The 17,970-nt window shown below is 39.4% G+C and overlaps 1 protein-coding gene across 2 annotated transcripts in view; it reads right to left on the bottom strand.

Annotated features, from left to right (window-relative positions):
* The window catches only part of HOOK1 (hook microtubule tethering protein 1), a 31,492-nt gene that overhangs the window by 12,044 nt on the left and 1,478 nt on the right, over positions 1–17,970 (bottom strand). For both annotated transcript variants that reach the window (XM_081867186.1, XM_081867187.1), the window contains exons 2-12: positions 13,165–13,250; positions 12,295–12,367; positions 10,383–10,433; positions 9,393–9,525; positions 9,199–9,266; positions 8,417–8,476; positions 7,826–7,909; positions 5,248–5,414; positions 4,221–4,361; positions 2,774–2,975; positions 1,794–1,904 (exon numbers count right to left, since the gene is read on the bottom strand). In XM_081867186.1, coding sequence (XP_081723312.1) covers positions 1,794–1,904; positions 2,774–2,975; positions 4,221–4,361; positions 5,248–5,414; positions 7,826–7,909; positions 8,417–8,476; positions 9,199–9,266; positions 9,393–9,525; positions 10,383–10,433; positions 12,295–12,367; positions 13,165–13,250 — 1,176 coding nt within the window. The remainder of the gene's footprint in view (positions 1–1,793; positions 1,905–2,773; positions 2,976–4,220; positions 4,362–5,247; positions 5,415–7,825; positions 7,910–8,416; positions 8,477–9,198; positions 9,267–9,392; positions 9,526–10,382; positions 10,434–12,294; positions 12,368–13,164; positions 13,251–17,970) is intronic.

Raw genomic sequence — 17,970 nt, 5'->3', positions numbered from 1 at the left:
TGCCAGGTGGGGCTCCTGCAAAATTCTGAAATGGCTTCTCCCCGCCCCCCCCCCCCGCAAGTTCCATGGTGGCCCCGTGAGCATGCCGCAAGGTGTGCTGGCATAAGGCATGACACGTCTGCATTCCCCACAGCTTGCATGAATGAACTGCCCCGGAAAATTTCCTGTAATGAGTCACTGTGAATTGGGCAGCTCCCAGTACTGGCACCACCACCAAGGTCTCACCTGGTGATCGTAGAGTACAAGATGGTTGACATTTTAAGTACTTTGGGTCCCAAGTAATTTTGGGCTTTATATGCTAGTATTGTCATGCTGGCCACATGACTCGGAAACTGTACGCTGGCTCCCTCGGCCAATAAAGCAAGATGAGCGCCGCAACCCCAGAGTCGGCCACGACTGGACCTAATGGTCAGGAGTCCCTTTACCTATGCTAGTATTAGTACCTTGAATTAGAACGGGCAGCTCGCTGGGAGGCAGTGCAGTGCTTTCAGGACTGGTGATACATAGCTTCACTTAGCTGCTCCACTTATCAGCCTGGCTGCAGCATTCTACACTAGCAGCAGCCTCCTATCTTCAAGGGCAGCACCATATATAGTGCATTACAGTACTCCAGACAAGTTGCCGAACATGGACAATGGATGCCAGGGTAGTTTCTTTTTATTTTTTTGTTAGCTTCTTTCTGCTGAAGCTTCCCTGCACTATAATGAGTACCACTCTAGAGAAACTCACAACATTCAGGTGTTTGAGGGACTGTAATGGATAAGGAGACCTGAAAACCTGAAATCTTACAGACATTTCATTCCATTTTGTCTCACCTCAAATAGGTTGGGGCCTATAGCTGGTAGAAAGCTGGCAGAAACATTTACAAACACTTTAACTAACTTGACCTAAATATAAACCTTGGCTTTTTCTGGTTAAACCATTGTTTAAACCAATGTTTCCCAACCTTCGGTCTCCAGCTGTTTTTGGACTACAGTTCCCATCATCCCTGACCACTGGTCTTACTAGCTAAGGATGATGGGAGTTGTAGTCCAAAAACAGCTGGAAACCCAAGGTTGGGAAACACTGGTTTAAACAACTATTCAATGTTTAAGAGCTCATAAACCAACATACAATCTGCTTCAACTAAAAATGGGAGCGAATTTAAGTTTAGTTCACACTTAAAGGCGAATCTATCAAATTTGCAAATTCAGAAACAATATGAGAACCGAAGCACAGCCACCCTTCAAAACTTTGCAATGTAGTTCTCCAACCAAAATGTTTTTGACATGTATTAGGGGAAAGTACATAAAAGTGAATATGCTAGTGAAAATAACATGCAATAATACATTATATTAGGATAAATTGGTGCAAAAAAAAAAGTTTTGACACTAGTCAAAACTGCATACAAAAATGTGTTAGGAGAAATGCACACTATAACGCTAATGAATTTTCATGAGCTTTTTTTTATAATTGCAAATTGCTGTAGAAATATGGAAAACGGAAGACTGGAAAAATGAGAAACTGAGCGATTTGAAACTGGCAGATCCTGTTAGCCCTGGCTTCAAGCAGTATATTTGCTGTGTTCAGCAAATCTCGTTTTTATACTATTTAATAACAATTTTAATTACAGCATTGCTACCTTCTGCCTCTCAATCTCTGCAGTTAAATCCCTTGAGATTCAGAGGGTTACATTACTTGGCAAGAAGAGAAAATGGTCCCCATCAATATGACATTCGCCTACCTATCTTGCATCCCAGGTATTTGGAGAAAAACATAAGAATACATTTCTATTACACTTTTAGAAGCTGTACCTCTTTCTCTTTAATTAACGCTTCATGCTTCTCTTCCAGTCGCTTCTGTTCAAATGCTAGTGTATCAGCTCTTTTGGATTCTTCAGAAAGTTTGTTATGAAGTTCTTGGACCTTGTTTGAAAAGGCAAACACATGTTGTCTTAAAGGGCTTCTAAACTAGTTTATTTAAAAATTGTTCTAAGGGTGGGAGTGGGGAAGAAAGAATACCACCATCAGAATTTAAGTGTCATTTAACACGAATGCCTTCATGAGTTCTAATAACCAGGTTTGCACTCCCTTTCAGCAACATTACAAACACCCTGTTTTAATCTAATAATGACTTTGTGTCCAACATTTAGCTGTTCATTTAAAACATTTCAGATGTACCCCTGACCACTCTCTCTTTAGCAAGCAGACAAATACCATACTATCTTCAACTTCCAAGTCACCAGATTCATTTGAATTCTTTAGTGGAATATTCTACAAAGAAATATCCTTTTAATTTCTTTGGAGCTAAGTACCCTGATCCAGCTGCTGGCTGTAGGCATGCAAACTTTAGTGGGCATACTCAGCACACTTATAGGGGTTGCGTCATTCATTTTCATGATGAGGCAGTTCTCTGTGTGTTCTTCCATAAACACAGAGTCCACCTCTGCAGTGGAGTACACTTCTAGGATGCAAAAGGAAAATAGAAAAAGGCCTCACAACAATATATTTGGATTTAATACATGCAAACTGCTGCCCCTGTGCTGCCTCTTTAAAGAAACGAGCGTAAGTATTGGAGCCACTGTGCACTGGCAAGTGTTCCATTGGGGGAAACAACATACCATATAAATGTGTGGCAGGAATGGAAGCTGCTGCAAATTTGGGGTTGGCATGGTAGCGAGGCTTAAATTTACATTTGAATCAATTCTGATCCAAACACCACAACTTTTTAAGAACTGAAATAATAAGGAAAAACAGAAGTACAAAGAGGATGTGAAGCAAAGCTTATCTCTTACCTGCCTTTTGTAAGTTTCTAGCTGTGCACGGGCTGCGTTGGCTTTCTTCAGCTCTTCCTCTAGGCTAACGGTATTGTGCATATACATCATATTTGTTTCCTGAAGGGATTTCACCTGTCTGCGAAAGTCATTCAGGTCCTCCAGTTTTTTGCGGTAAACCTCAACAGTTGACTCCAGCTTGTTTGTCTTGTCAGCAAGCGTCCTGTAGGAGCAAAGTGTCTTGTGTGTGTCTTTCTCAGAAATATGGGCACTACAAAAGTTGAGTTCTTTAAAAAACCATGTCTCTAACTGCTTCTAGTGCCAGCAGATACCCAAGAGTAGAATGTGAACTAATGTGGCGAATATTCATTCTTTAGAATTTTGTTTTTCATAGAATGATACAAGCCATGGGGCTCAGGCAGAGAAAGCTCCCAGTTGAGATATTAGGACTTTTCAATTACATAACACTATTTGATGGCGATGAATCCTCAAGCAGAATTCATGATGGATCACCAATGTAAATGAAATATGCATATGGGCCTCAAGAGAAAGGTTAGGCCTCTATTCTTAAAACGGGTTATTACATAAAACAGCTGTTGTACAACAACAAATACAAGGGCAGGCAATTCCCGCCCCCACATTCTCTCAGGCGTATGCCTGCTGGCAGTGGACAGAGCTAGAGCTGATGATGGGTGGAGCTGGAGACAAAAGAGTTCTGCATTAACAGATCTAGAATAAAGACGGCCCTGCTTCAATTGTCACTATGGACCCCCAGATTAGCATTCTCAATCCTATACAGGTAGACTCTGAAGCAAGTCCCCACTGGGTTGGATAGGGTTACCTTCAACAAAGTATACAGAAGGGTTTTTTTAGTGCAACATGCCAATAGAGCTCGCTCTGTCTACCTCTCCCTCACACACACTTCATGGGGTCTCCACTTACTGTTACTGAATCAGGATATAAGAAACCCAGGTAGCCAATATTTTGGTGCAACATGGAAATGGAATCAGTAAATTAATTATCCTAATAAAGTCTAATCTATGGTATAACACTAAACAATTTACCTTTGCTTTGACTCCCACACGGTTGTGGGAAATAGGATATGGTGGTTGTGGGATATTACTTTTCATGGCATATAAGGTATCCTATTTTTTAAAGTTATCAGTTACATGCATGAAGACATATAAATAAAAAATCCATGATAACATCTCTTAGTTCTTGGGATACTTTTCATTTTCAGGACTAGGACATCAAATATTACTTAGAATAGTTTTGGCAGCTTCAGTGCTACAAACCCTTAATTAACATGTACTATATTACAATGTAATGTTCTCTATTAAATTTGCTCATTTATGCAGGATTGATTATTGCAAAACAGAGTACTGCAGTTTATCAGAAATTCCAAGCTTTTTCAAACTGTAGAACTGACACAGCCTTCAGCAGGAGTGAAATTTGATTTTTAGCATACCTAAGAACATCAATCTCATCTTTTAGAGCCCTTGATTCTTCTGCCAGAGAGGTCAGTTCATCATTCCGATGCTGAAGCTCAACCAGTTGTTTCTCAAGTTCTTCACAATGAACACGATAATCATCTTTTGCAGTTTCAAGCCTTTACATAAACAAAACAGGATTACTGAAAATATTTCCCATTAGTCCCTCCTTTAAACACAAGTCATGTGTATTCTTTTACCTTACTGCACATTTATTGCAGTGGTGGAACAAGAATATTTAACAGTGCTTTATCATGCAAAGGGGATTTACAAAATTCCTTATGCGCATGAATACAAAGGCAAGTTTATATAGATTGGCTGTCCTGTCTAAATAACAACATTTTTAAAATGTAGGTTTTGCATCTAGTCTGTTTCTAGTCTACTCATAAATTAAATTAAGATGATGGATAAACTAAAGCTATTAAGAAATAAAACAAAAACAAAAACAACAGATTACAATAATTAAAAGCAGCATAATTATGGTAGATAGGGCCAGAATAGGAGGGGGAAGGATATTTCCTTTGCCAACAGCCTGGTGGAAAATGTATATATTTTTTACACAAGGCAAAAGAAGAGGAAGAAGAAGAAGACCACCAAGTAGTCTTTCTAGCTTTTCTACAGATTGCATTCCACAGCTTAGGTGGAACTACTGAACAGGTGGTATCATTAATTCCTAAACTATAAACTGCCCTTAGTGGCAGAACCCTAAACAAGGCCTCTTCAAGAGATATTCACGAATGAGCAAGTAAATATGAGAGAAGGTATTCCACAAGCACACTTGGCCCAGGCTGTTCTGGCTTTATAAGTAAAGCCACTGCAGCTACACAAAAATTAGAGTAACATGATATGACTGGCTTACTTCTACTAAGAACAATCAGGCTGCAGTTTCTGTATGATTTGTAGTTTCTGAGCTGTTTTCAATAACAACACCACGGAGTGCATTAAAGGAGTCCATTTAAAAGTTTACTGGAAGTGATAGGGCTATCAAATGACAACAATCCATACCTGAAATTTTCTTCCTGCAGTTGCTCTAGTTGCATTTGTGCATTGAAATACTTCTTTGCAACTGCAGTATTTGTATCATCAAGAGAACCATCCAGCTGGTCCAATCTGTCATTCATAATCTCATTTTCAGACATCAAACTGCTCTTTTCTTCTTGAAGGGCAGCCACCTAAAGAGGTAGAACCCACTTCAGGATTATGGTTCATCCATCAAAACAGCTGACCAAAATGTACAGGTAACTGACCCCCATGAAATGATGTGTTTCACAGACAAAGTGCAGCTTAGCAGCAGAAAAGATTTTTAAGTAGTTGCCTTTGCTAAAGTTTTGTTATCTTGTATTAAATTATAGCATGCTTGTTTTTATGTACATAATCAAATTTTGTAGAAGCAAGTCTTGATTTTATTTCAGTGGATTTGTGTCTTTAGGGCTTTGGGCTTAGGCTAAGTTCCAAAGTAGATCTTCAGTTCATAAGGCAGCTACCGCCACTGCGCTCTTACCCCAGACAGTTGTAGTAAAACCTTTCGTGAGACAAAAAGCCTAATCACTCAGGCTTCCATGTGCTTATGAGCGGCAGTTCTACTGCCTTGTGTGGCTCAAATTCTTGCGTTGCTCTTTGCAAATCTACACACAGAACTGTGTAGATTATTACTATTTTCTCTCCACTTGCAGCAATTCAGATCTTGGCCGGAGATACTTTAACTTTGATTACACTGCAAGTCCTATCAGCCACAATAGCAAAACATTACCTGCATGGAAAGAGACACTTCTGCATATTAGATGCTGGGATAGTCAACAAGGGGCAGACTTCACCACCATGCTTTGCTTTTAAATGAAAAACCAGAAGGACTCTAGTCTGATCCAGTTTCCAGGCAATTTCCATGAACTCTGCATAAGGATGCAAGAACTGCCATGCTAGATCAGGCCAGAGTCCATTCAGATAAGGTTTCCAGGGTACAGCCTAAGTAGAAATAAAATGGTATGAAGAAGTCTTAGGGAGAAAAATATTCCCAGGTTGGTAAACTGAAGATATAAAAGCTACATGGTACTAATACTCAGCCGTGAATGGCTATGGCAAAAAATGAACTCCTGGAGCCATAAGACAGCATCATATACAAGAACATGCATTTTGCAATTATTTCTGAAAACGCTGCTAGCTAAGAAATGGGAACACAACAGTAAGTATATTAACAGTCATAAAGGAGCCGCAGATTAAAAGAACAGAGCTCTTAAGCCTTTTCTAGTAAAAGCCATTGTGTTAATTTTAAAATATCAAACGTCAGAGCAAGTCACATGTTAGTTCATTGGTACTTAGAATGCATTGTGCTCTTTGGGTTACTTTTCCCTGAAACAAAAAGAAACCTACCTTTCATAAATTCTTGTATAGTATCATGGGAGACTGAGACCTTATAAGTGAATTTATTAACAATTAGTTTAAGCAAGAAGCATTTTTTTTCTTGATTTTCAAATAAACATATATTCAGTATATCACAGAGGCATTCGTTAATTGTGCCAGGCTAGCCAAAATATATTTTACATTTTTTAGACTAGAGACAAGCAAGGTCAGAGTCAGGATAGACATTCAGCACTATTATTATTATTATTATTATTTTAAAAAATCTACATTTCCCAAAAAACTTAAGGTGGATTACATAGGCATACTGCCCCTCCCTTTAAATACTCAGCCTATTCCTTTACTTCTCCTATATAAGAAAGGAAGAAACTTACAGTCCAATCCTATGTGTGTTTACACAAAAAAAGTTTTACTAAATTCAACAGTGCCAATTCCCAATTAAGTGTGGGCAGAATTGCAATCACTGTCATTTCTTCCTTCTGCCAGTTTAAATAACAGGAAATGTGTCCCTTTTGCAATGTTGGGACAACTAGCCTTGCTAGTCAGAATTCAGGCAGAAAAGGTATTTAGTGCATTTGATCTATAAATTCCTAATTAAAAACTCAATTGCACAAACTAGTAACCGTAATGCAAGACAGAATCAAATGGCTGCCACAAAGGACAATATTACACAGTAAATAAGGTACATCCAACAATGGCAGTGAGGAGCACAGATGGACATGTCTGGTTAGCAGATGCTATTAGAAAACTAATGGCTCTTCCCGTTCCCTGAAAACAATGGATCTGTGAACAGAGCATTACAGAGCACTACTGAAACTGCTACAGCCTTTTGAACCATTGGCACAAGCACTTTAAAGTATCAGTGAATAATTCTTCTGCTGGCATAAAGTCACAGATGGTGGCCTTATGCTGCTGCCCAAACCCCAGCCAGAAAACAGCACTGCAGCTACATGGAATAAAGTGATAATACATATTATCCAAGTTTCCAAAATGAAACTCTGGCCCCAGGAATGCAAGAAGAACCTGATGTACAACCTTCTTCGCTATAAGCAGAAGATGAGGCATTGCACGATGAACAGCACAACTCACAAAAAACTGTAGAACAGAAGAATCAACTATGTGAATGCTATAAAGGGGAAACTGGCAGAAATGTGATTTTGAAAAACTATCAAATTTATAAGATTAATCTGCTTATAGAAAAGCACTGGGGAACAAAATATAAGCTTACCTGTAGGTCTAGTTCTTGGCATCTTTGTTTCAGCTCTTCTTTTTCTGCTAGTACTTCATTGAGTTCTTCCAATGTTCTTTTCAGCTTCAAAATGTTGGAGAGTTTTTGTTTTCAGTGATTTAGCAACATATATTTAATGACCATACATACCCAGCATCCCCCCCTACTGTGAAGATGATAGACAAGCACCAAATAACTAACACAGAACGCTGGGTAAATAGAAACTAAGTCTTAGGAAGTGTGACCCCCTCCCCTCCCCTTCGATATTTGGTTCAAATCTGCTTCCTTTGAAGGCATTAGCCTGAATTTCACCTATCCTCAGATTATGGTGCTTTTAGTTATTCTAGAACCGAGACATCCAGGCCTTCAGGCTGTGAGAAATCTGAAAACCAGCCACACCTTGTGGTCCTGGTCCTGGGCAATTCCCACTGCAGAACTCAAAGATCATTTCATTCAGTGACCACTGTGTGGCTCTTAGGACAGAGAGAAATGACTTGGGTGAACACAATGATAAATCCACTAGGTGGAAACTTACGGTAAAAATAAAATAAGGGCTTAAACATTGCTGGAAACATTACATATAAAAATTACCTGTTGCTCCAGATCGCCAGGCAACTCACTTACAAAGCCCACTATTTCTTTGCTCATCAACTGCAATATTTAAAAAAGAAGAAGCGATGTACAACATATTTCTCTAAGTTTTAAACTAATTGTCTAAAACCTTGAGCCCAACTAACAGTGCCCATCAAAAACACACATAACCTCTTTATGGGTTTCTAGGTTAGAGGCAGTTCCAGTTGTGTTCTTAAATCTTCTCAAATAAAAATAGCCTTTTCCTATTGATTATATGAGGTATACTTTATGCTGACCCACAAGACATGTGTTAGCTAAAAGCCATCAAAAATTTCCATTTGTCTTGTCATGTTTTGTCTTCGAGATGCCAAACTGGCACAAATAATCTGAATCAGTCCAGTTCATAGATCGAATTGCATTTCCCCTTTAATAACACCTCATTGGAGATTTTCTAAAAATATCAAAACATAAAACACACACATCCAAATTTAGATAAATATAACATGGCACTTCCTATGTGAAGTTTAAAAAGTGCAATGCTCACTAAAGCTAGATACATTTATGCATATGTGTGCCCTCTTTACACCAAATCCCTCAAAATAGTGCCTGCAAAGAAACCAGACTTTGGTCAAACAACTTATTTTAAACTATGTAGAAGACAGTAGGGTAACGAGAGATTCTGAAATAACCAGGATCAATTGTTTTGTTACTATTGCAGCCCTGGAGATCCCCTACCCTATGAATTTTTTTTAGAAAAGAAAATGATTTCATTTTTGGTGTGTATTATAACTATTTCTTACCTCTTGAATAGCAGCCATAACAACGTGTTGGACAGACTCTTCTAGTGTCATTATAACTTGTATATGCTCTACAAGATAAAATTAGCACTGCAGGTAAGAGGTAAGAGGCAAGCTATTTCACAACTTCTCCATGCAAGCTAGTATGATCCTTAAAACTCAGCAGAAGGTGGCTGATTCACAGGAAAAGCATTTACCTTGTTTCTTTTCACAGTTGACCGCACAGCCTAAAATAAGCTGCAGTAACCTGCCCAGCTCTACTGGATCAGAATGTTCAGATATCTGGCTTAAATCAGGAAGGAGATCTTCTGAAATCTGCTGACCTAAAAACTGCAGAGGAAATCTGTCATTATAATTTCATAATGACATGAGGAGGAAATTAGTCCATGAAGGCAGAATTTGTCAGATTATTTGGAAGGCAGGCAGAAGTTAAAACCCTCTAGCTTTTTTTTGTAGTAAAGGACACTTTCTTTTTTTTTATCATGCATGCACCAAGTACATTTTACAGGGTCTGCTGGAATTTATTAAAGTATACAAGTACATTAGAACAAGTCCAGTCAGGAAAAAACTAGAGGGAAAACCCACACACACACTTGAAAAAAATCTGGCTGATGATCCGTGTCTGTCATTACTTGATGATTAAGGGTGAGTAGGAAGTGAGAAAACAATTGTGCGGCCTGCCCTCAAGAGTTTTCAGCAACTAGCATGTCCCTGAACCAGTACCACCAAGTCAGGCTTGATGCTGCAAACTCTGCAGTGAGTGTAGGAAGAGGAGTGGTGGTAGCAGAGATTTGGAACAAGGGGCTGCTAAAGAAGGGAGGCAAAGCAGCATTGACTTAGCCTGTAAATCTTGGCTTAGGATCTTGCTCATTTCACTAAATATTTTTATTTTAAATTATTTTATTTTTATATATCTGTACTAGCTTCTAAATGTTGCAACATCCTGCAAAATAATGCATGAATAAGCACTTTTAGAAAGTGATTCCATTTTCAGGTGACAGAGTGCAGGGTGTGTTCAAGTTAGAAAAATGCAGAAAACCCCACCCAGATCAATTTTGCATGTACTGTATCTATTTTACAGATGAAGCAATGCCCGTGATAAGTTTAACAAAAACACTACCAAACCAATTGAGATTTAGACTATAGTGAACCAAGTATTACTTTAACAGCTGCTGTTCTTTCTATACCTCATGATAATAATCTGTAATTCCTTGAAGAACCTTCTTCAAATTGCTGGCCTAAGAAGGTTTAAAAGAAAACATTGGTTATGACTGTGAATTCACTTTCCAAAGATTTTCCTGTATTCACATTTGGCATTAAATGTATCAATGACAGCCTTTACTGAACAAATTTTTACATATATGAAGATGATTGGCTCAGGTGGACACTGCAGTGTACTACTTAATATTACTATTATTACCATAAAACCAGAACAGCCTCAGGTGAAAGCAAAAAATAAATAATAAAATAAATAAAAATAAATTACAAGTCCTTCGAAGAACACTTGGGTTCCTGTAAGAGATCAGTGTAAGCTGTGGGTATCTGAGAGATGGAGACAACAATGCCATGCAACTTTTCCAATGCAGAAGTAGAAGTCTAAAGTGGGATTTCCAAGCTCTCTGTTTTCAATGAGTTTCCTGGTCACCAACATGCCTCCTCTATAGTGGATCAATACTAACGCTCCTTCCAGCAACCTCTCAGACTGCTAAATGCTGGCTGTAGGATTGCTAAGTGACAGTTCTTAAATATTTTATTTAAGGCAGTTGTGGCAAGTTACTACACACCTCAGGCACAGTCTCAAATGTTCAGATCATATGACTGTAAGCTGTAACCCTGCTCACATCTGCAGTATGACAACATTAACAGCGGGTTAAATTACGCTGCAGTATTACTATGAGTCTCCTGTCTCAAATCTCTCTCCCCTCCTCTCCTCCATCTGCAATATGAGGGTGGGGAAAGAATACTGAAAAGTTACATTTCTCCCCACCACCCCCCAAATGAATTTACAATGCTTTAAAAAACATTTTTAAATTGTATTTTTCGTACATATGAATTCATCTTGAAGGAAATGCAATACTATATCCCTTGTTGCTTCTACATTTTGCTGGTGAAGAGATGTGAACACTGCTGCTGAATCATTGCAACAACAGAAGTTCACAATTTTTCCACTGTTGCATATGAAGAGCGGTCAATGTTAGCACTTCAATGAGAGAATACCATGACATCAAAATTAAGCAAATAAAATATAGTTGATAGAAGGTAATAATCTATAAAAGCAATCTGGGACATCCCTCAAGTGTACACACTGTTTTACACAGAAGGTCACAGAGCAAGAACTAGCCTTTGATTCGGAATTTAACTTGCTAGACCAAGTGGACTTAAAAGGAATAAGATGTATTCCTTTTTTTATTTTTGGTATCCCGTATTTTTCGCCCTATAGGACGCACTTTTTCCCCTCCAAAAATGAAAGGGAAATCTGTGTGCGTCCTATGGGGCAAATAAGGCTTTCGCTGAAGCTTGGTGCGCACCGACCCCTCTCACTCTCCAGGCTTCAGGAAGCTATCAGCAGCCTGCCGCCCGGCGCGCAGGGCGCCCTGAAGCAGAGCGTCCCTCGTGCTGAGCAGACATCTGCAGTGTGGGGAGCCCTGCGGGAACTGCCGCAGGGCTCCCCACGCTGCGGATAGCAGCCTGCCGCCCGGCGCGCATTGCACCCTGTTGCAGAGCGCCCCTCGCGCCAGGCAGACATCCGCAGCATGGGGAGCCCTGCAGGAACTCCCGCAGGGCTCCCCACGCTGCGGATAGCAGCCTGCTGCCCGACGCGCAGGGTGCCCTGTTGCAGAGCACCCCTCGCGCCGGGCAGACATCGGCCAGCGCGCTTCTCCCCAGCACCAGCCCCACAAGCTCGGGGGACAGTGGGGAGGCGGAGCGCCGCCATACCACTGTTCCTCGACCTGGTTTGGGGGGAGGGAATTTCCTTTATTTCCCCCCCAAAAAACTAGGTACGTCCTATAGGATGGAGCATCGTATGGGACGAAAAATACGGTAGTTTTAACTTTGAAATGTTATCTTTTGTACACACACATTGACATTTTCAATTACCTTTATTCTCCAGTTGTCACCAACATCTTCTTTAATACGGCTTAGCCAAACTTTGTCAAACCAAGCAGCATCACTAAAATAAAATTAATCCATTTTTATTAAATATCACAAAAGTGTTTGTAGTTCACGACTGAATTCCAGTCCTATTTTTATTATAAAGGTACAGTGGTGCCTCGCAAGACAAAATTAATCCGTTCCATGAGGCTCTTCGTATAGCGGTTTTTTCGTCTTGCGAAGCAAGCCCATTGACAGCTTAGCGGATTAGCCCTATTAGCGGTTTAGCGGCTTTTAGCGATAAGCTGTTAAGCAGCTTATCAGCGGATCAGCTGATAAGTGGCTTAGCGGCTTAGGAAAAGGGGGGGGGAGGGAAAAAAACCTGCAGGAACTCGTAAGACATTTCTTGCGAAGCAAGCCCATAAGGAAATTCGTTTTGCGAAGCGCCTCCAAAACGGAAAACCCTTTTGTCTAGCGGGTTTTCCGTCTTGCGAGGCGTTCGTCTTGCGGGGCACCACTGTATGTAGGAAAAGACTGCTGGTAAGGCAAAGTAGAGTTTCACATATAAAAGTTTACACAATTACTGTTCCCATGTACCGGTAAGTTTAACACACAAACACACATATTTTGCCTCCCATCGTATTTAAAAATTTGAATTGCAAGATAACACAAGTCGGGTACCTTATAAAGGAAGAAGGGTAAAGTGATTATGAAGAAAGCTCAGATGATCAGTTACAAAAGAATGTGATTTATTTTGCTAATATATTTTGCAAATGGGATCTGCAATGAAACACTGCTGTGTAAAAGAAAGAGAAAAACAAACATATATACAAGAAAACCAAAATAATTCAACACACATACTTTAAAGTAACTTACATTTCATGAAGTACTTGTGCCATGGCAACACCATTAGTTAAGTCCTGAACATCTTTACAGGATTCAGCAGTATTAAATGTTTGTAACTAGAGGGAAGAAAGAATATATATAACTATTTCTATCTAATTTGAAACAAAAGAAAATGCATACATTTCAGAACATTTTTGGCCCACCCATATTCCAGTTCTCAGGTAAGGTTACAAAATGTTAAAACACCAATAATACACCCACATTTATTAAAAATAGCAGGTTAAAAAAAAACAGTTCAAATTACCAATTAAAATATCTAACAGATGCCTGGACAAAACACATATCTCAGTCAGGCACCCAAAAGCAAGGGTGTTAGCACCTGCCATACATCCAAAGGAGGGCATTCCTTAATTGCAGTTCCACTGTGGAGAAGATCCTAGTCCTCGTTACCATCTGATGTATCACCCTTGGTTGTGGAACAATGAGAAGGAACCAGGCAGGCTGACAGAGAGAGAGGCACTCCTTCAGATACCTGGCCCCCAAATCATTTAGGAATTTATAAGTCAACACCAGCACCTTAAATTCAGCCCAGAAATAAATAAGCAATCACCAAAAATATTTTAGGATCTGTGTAATGTAATCCCTGCTGGCTGCCGTGGTCATCATATGGAAGGCCATATTCTGCACTAACTGAAGTTTCTGGGCTGTCTTTAAGGGCAGGCCTACATAGAGCACAGTACAATAATCCAAAATAATCCTATCACATTAAGTATGTGTATAAATAAGATAGTAGACCAATCACCTGCCTGTGTCACAAGGCAGTCTGAATGCTGAGTATAGCAAGCAGTTTGGCTGGAAACACTTTTTATTCAACCTAAGCAAGATTCACTATATATTGATATCCAGATGAATGGTACTCACAGCAAACCCCTCATGTGCAAATCACACACTAAGAGTAAGCCCAGTGAAACAGCCGCACAATACATTTAAAACAGTTTCTCCCAAAGAATCCAGGAAACTGTAGTTTTCCCTTCACATAGCTTAATAAACCATAGTTCCCACAATTCTTTGTAGGTGGGGAATGAGCTTCAAATGTATGGTGTGGATGTGACCTGATGCCTGTGCAAGGACTTCAAACAGCACAACAGACTCCCCCTCCGTGTCTTCCCCACGCCCCTGAAATTGGCATGGAGGGATCAGGAGAACCCCCAGAAGAGCATGCAGGAGGAAAAGGGGGGATAGTTGTGTCTGGAAAGCTGAAGTGCCTGTACTGATGGAATGTTTGCCAGCAAATTCTTCCTTTTCTTTTCAGAAATCTACAACCAGACTGCTGCTTAGGTTAGACACCCCAAAAAGGTATCTCTATGTGATACAGGGAGTTACAAATCACTTCCCTGTTTGCAAGAAAGGTTAATGCTGACCTATCTTGCACAGCTGTTGGAAGGCTACTTAGATAACTTAAGCGAAGCAAAATGAACAATCTCAAATTCATATAAAGGTCTATTATTATTAAGAGAGCAGGATTTTTTCTTAGGCAAAGGGAATCATTAAAACAAATACATTTGTACATAAAGGGTTCAAACCTAGTCATACTTAATAAATAAATAAACTGAAATAAATATGAGTAATTTAACTGATTTCAATGGGTCTATTCAAAGTATGGATTTAACAAAATTTATACACCACCTGATTGTAAAAACAAACCCACACCACCTTCTAAGTAATTTACAAAAATATATAAAAAAAGTTTAGTATGATTTTGTTGGATACCATCTAGAGAACTATTGCTAACTTGAAAGTAAGGGCTTCAGTGTGAGAGTTCTGTTATGAACAAGTTGCAGAAGACAGTCCTAGGTTGCATTCCTGAACATATTTATTAAGGTTATGTAATTTAAGAAGGGTGTTCCTGTAGACCACAACTGTGCTTTATACGGCATTAAGTGAAGCATGAATCAAGTCTTTGACAGCCATACTTTTTCTTTTTGCTTCTGAAGACTGATTCAATAATCTTGAACTTTTCAACTAGATTAGTGCACTGTAAGGATCTATCTTTAAATACTGACTTTTCAACAAAATTTGCACAAAAATGCAGCTGCTAGGTTCTTAAAGCTGGACAGACAACAATGATCACAACTTTATTCCTTATGATATTCATTGGCTACAAGTTTCACTTGGTAAAACAACTTCCAACTGTACCCAGAAATATATATGCAAGGAAAATACAATGTATGTAGGCTACACCAATAAGACGAAACAACAGCTGGCTTCATGTCATGGTTTCTGGGTCTGGGATCCATCTTGGAACCACTCCTAAAAGCACAGGCCTAGCATGCTCAACTCAAACTTTTCTAAAGAAGCACTTCCATCTTTTATCCACTAGGTGTCAACCACATGAACATATCTTTACAGAAAACTTGTTCATGGTTTTGCTATTCCAGGAACTCTGAAGGAAAATAAAAACAAGCTATTCTGTTTTTGTGATGAATGCAGTATTTGATTTGTGGTGTATAGTTCAGTAGTATTTCTTAATAATGCAGTATAAATGATGGGAGGTACTGATCAGCAAGACAATATGCACAATAAAAGAGCCTGGAATTATACACTATGATTCAAATCAGCACAATAATATTTCAAAATACTGGTACTGTGTTTCAATAGGAATTATCAGTATGTTGGTGTTTTTAAAATAACTAAAGCTTACGTAGTAATAATATTTTGTTAAAAATAAGGAAAGAGGGGGGGGAAATACTTAGGAAAGAAACACTGTTGCCAGTTTTTTTGTAAGTATTGGGCTCAAGTTGTAAATATGTGTAAATAAACCATATACTGTATCCTAAAGACACCAGAATCTCTGCTGTCACTCATTCCAATTAAACAGGGCTCTGAGCAAATGCCTGGAATCCCTGGAATCTTGTACCGCTCGGAGATTGGGATGGCATGCAACCATATCATTACATTTTAAATATTGTATTCCTTAGGACAGCTGTGCAAATGATATAGATAAGCAAACAAAAATATGTGAATGCTAGTCATTTTCCATAAATAATTTAAACTGCAGTTCTATTCTAAGTCTCTCCCCTTCTGTTTATTAAAGGAGATCCTTTGAACTGTATCATAGAAAATGCAATTTGGGAGAAATATGCAATATCGGGAAATACTTAATTCAACTAAAATGACAATATGCTGGTTGTGGTATGATCAGAAAAGTATCCTCAGGTGATCTTAAAGTTCACCTGGACTGGAGGAGGTGGTCTGCTAGATATCCTGGTCTCAAGTTGTTTAGGACTTTAAATGTCAGCAACCAAATTTTGAACTCCCTTGTAGCTTAAAAGTAAGCCAGTGCAGACATTCTTACACTAGTGTAGTATGCCAAAAATTAGGGTTACCCATTAAACACCCTAGCAGGTGGGTTTTGCACCAGCTACAGCTTCTGAACCAGGTACAAGGGTAGCACCATATACAGCACATTTCAGTAGTCTAATGGTTTAATTTATACCTAGAAGAAAATGTGGCTAAATCTGTGCAGCTGCAAACAGATGGGGTGCAAACCTGATCCTGAGAAATCAAGAGGAAAATGGAAGTTCAGGTGTCTGGTTTAAGTTTCACAAGGAAGCTAAGCTGAAACAGAGAGTTTTTCTCCTGTTCAAAGTGGTAACTCTCAGTATGGTAGGTACAGAAAAGATGCCTCAAAGAGTATATACCACGACTGTAGCAATTAATATGGGCAGGCACTTGAACTCTTTCTGCTAATCACACAGCTTTAGGTTTCAGTTATCTAATAAGAATTCCTTCAAATAAAAATCTCTTTATTTCTTCATCAAGAGCAAATCATTAAGGAGAATTAAAGCTGCACAGACTGGAGCAACATATGGCTGTAAATAATGTTAAGCTTCAGAAACTTGGGGAAGAAAATTGTTGAACAGCCAACACAAAGCAGCAAAGGATGACCATTCCCTTTGATATTATGGAAGCCAAGTGACACTGCACCAGTCAGTGAAATGGGATCTTCCAGAAAGAAGGGCGGCTTCTGTATACCTGGGGAGTATTCCAGGCTTACAAACATAAATTGGTATTTAAGGGATGGAGACGGGAAGATCAAGAGCTACAGCTGTGCTGCCATGTAGCCATCAGGCTGATACTAGAGTCCTAATGTCTTGCTTCCCTTTAGTCTAGGGCAGGGATGGGGAACCTCAAATTTCCAGGACTTTCCCCAGGCCACACTCCTCACCAGCCCTGACTAGAAGTATCCCTTAAGTGTGATGCTGCCTTATTCTTCCCTGTACATAAGTTAGGGAGATGTGGTGGGTGTGTAAACCCCTGACTTTTGTAATCCTGGACTGTAACCTACTGTAGAAAAGTAAGAGTCAAATCCAAAGCTCCACTCACTTTTGCCTTTGAAAAGCTGCTAGCTGCTATGCAGATCCATGAGAAAATGTGGCCTTCAGATTTTTAAAAACCCTCCTCTGACCTAGACCCCCAAAACAGTGGATGAAGGGGGCTACGTACCCACCTCCATGCACTGTTATTGGTTGGACATGAATGATCATCACGACCCCTCACTCCATTTTCTTCATCTCACCCTCTACAACACAGTTCCTTGTAGGCAATGAACTTGTGCACATTTAATCAGTGGCACTGCAAGTAATGGGCACACTTTTTTAATATCTGACAGTACATTGGTTCTGGTTGAAATGAAAGATAATATACTAACAAGAGTAGTAGCTTTATGTTTTGTCCATTACTTTATATTCCCATCAATCTATCCAAAAGCCACCTATATGAAAAAAAAAGTGGAGAGCATGGGGACTACTTCTTTTTCTCTCGTCCCCACTTATG

This window comes from Podarcis erhardii, assembly GCF_964252035.2.
Source record: "Podarcis erhardii genome assembly, chromosome: 6".
Classification (NCBI taxonomy): Eukaryota; Metazoa; Chordata; class Lepidosauria; order Squamata; family Lacertidae; genus Podarcis; species Podarcis erhardii.
The sequence above is the reverse complement of the archived record's forward strand: the minus strand, read 5'-3'. Positions and strand labels throughout refer to the sequence as shown.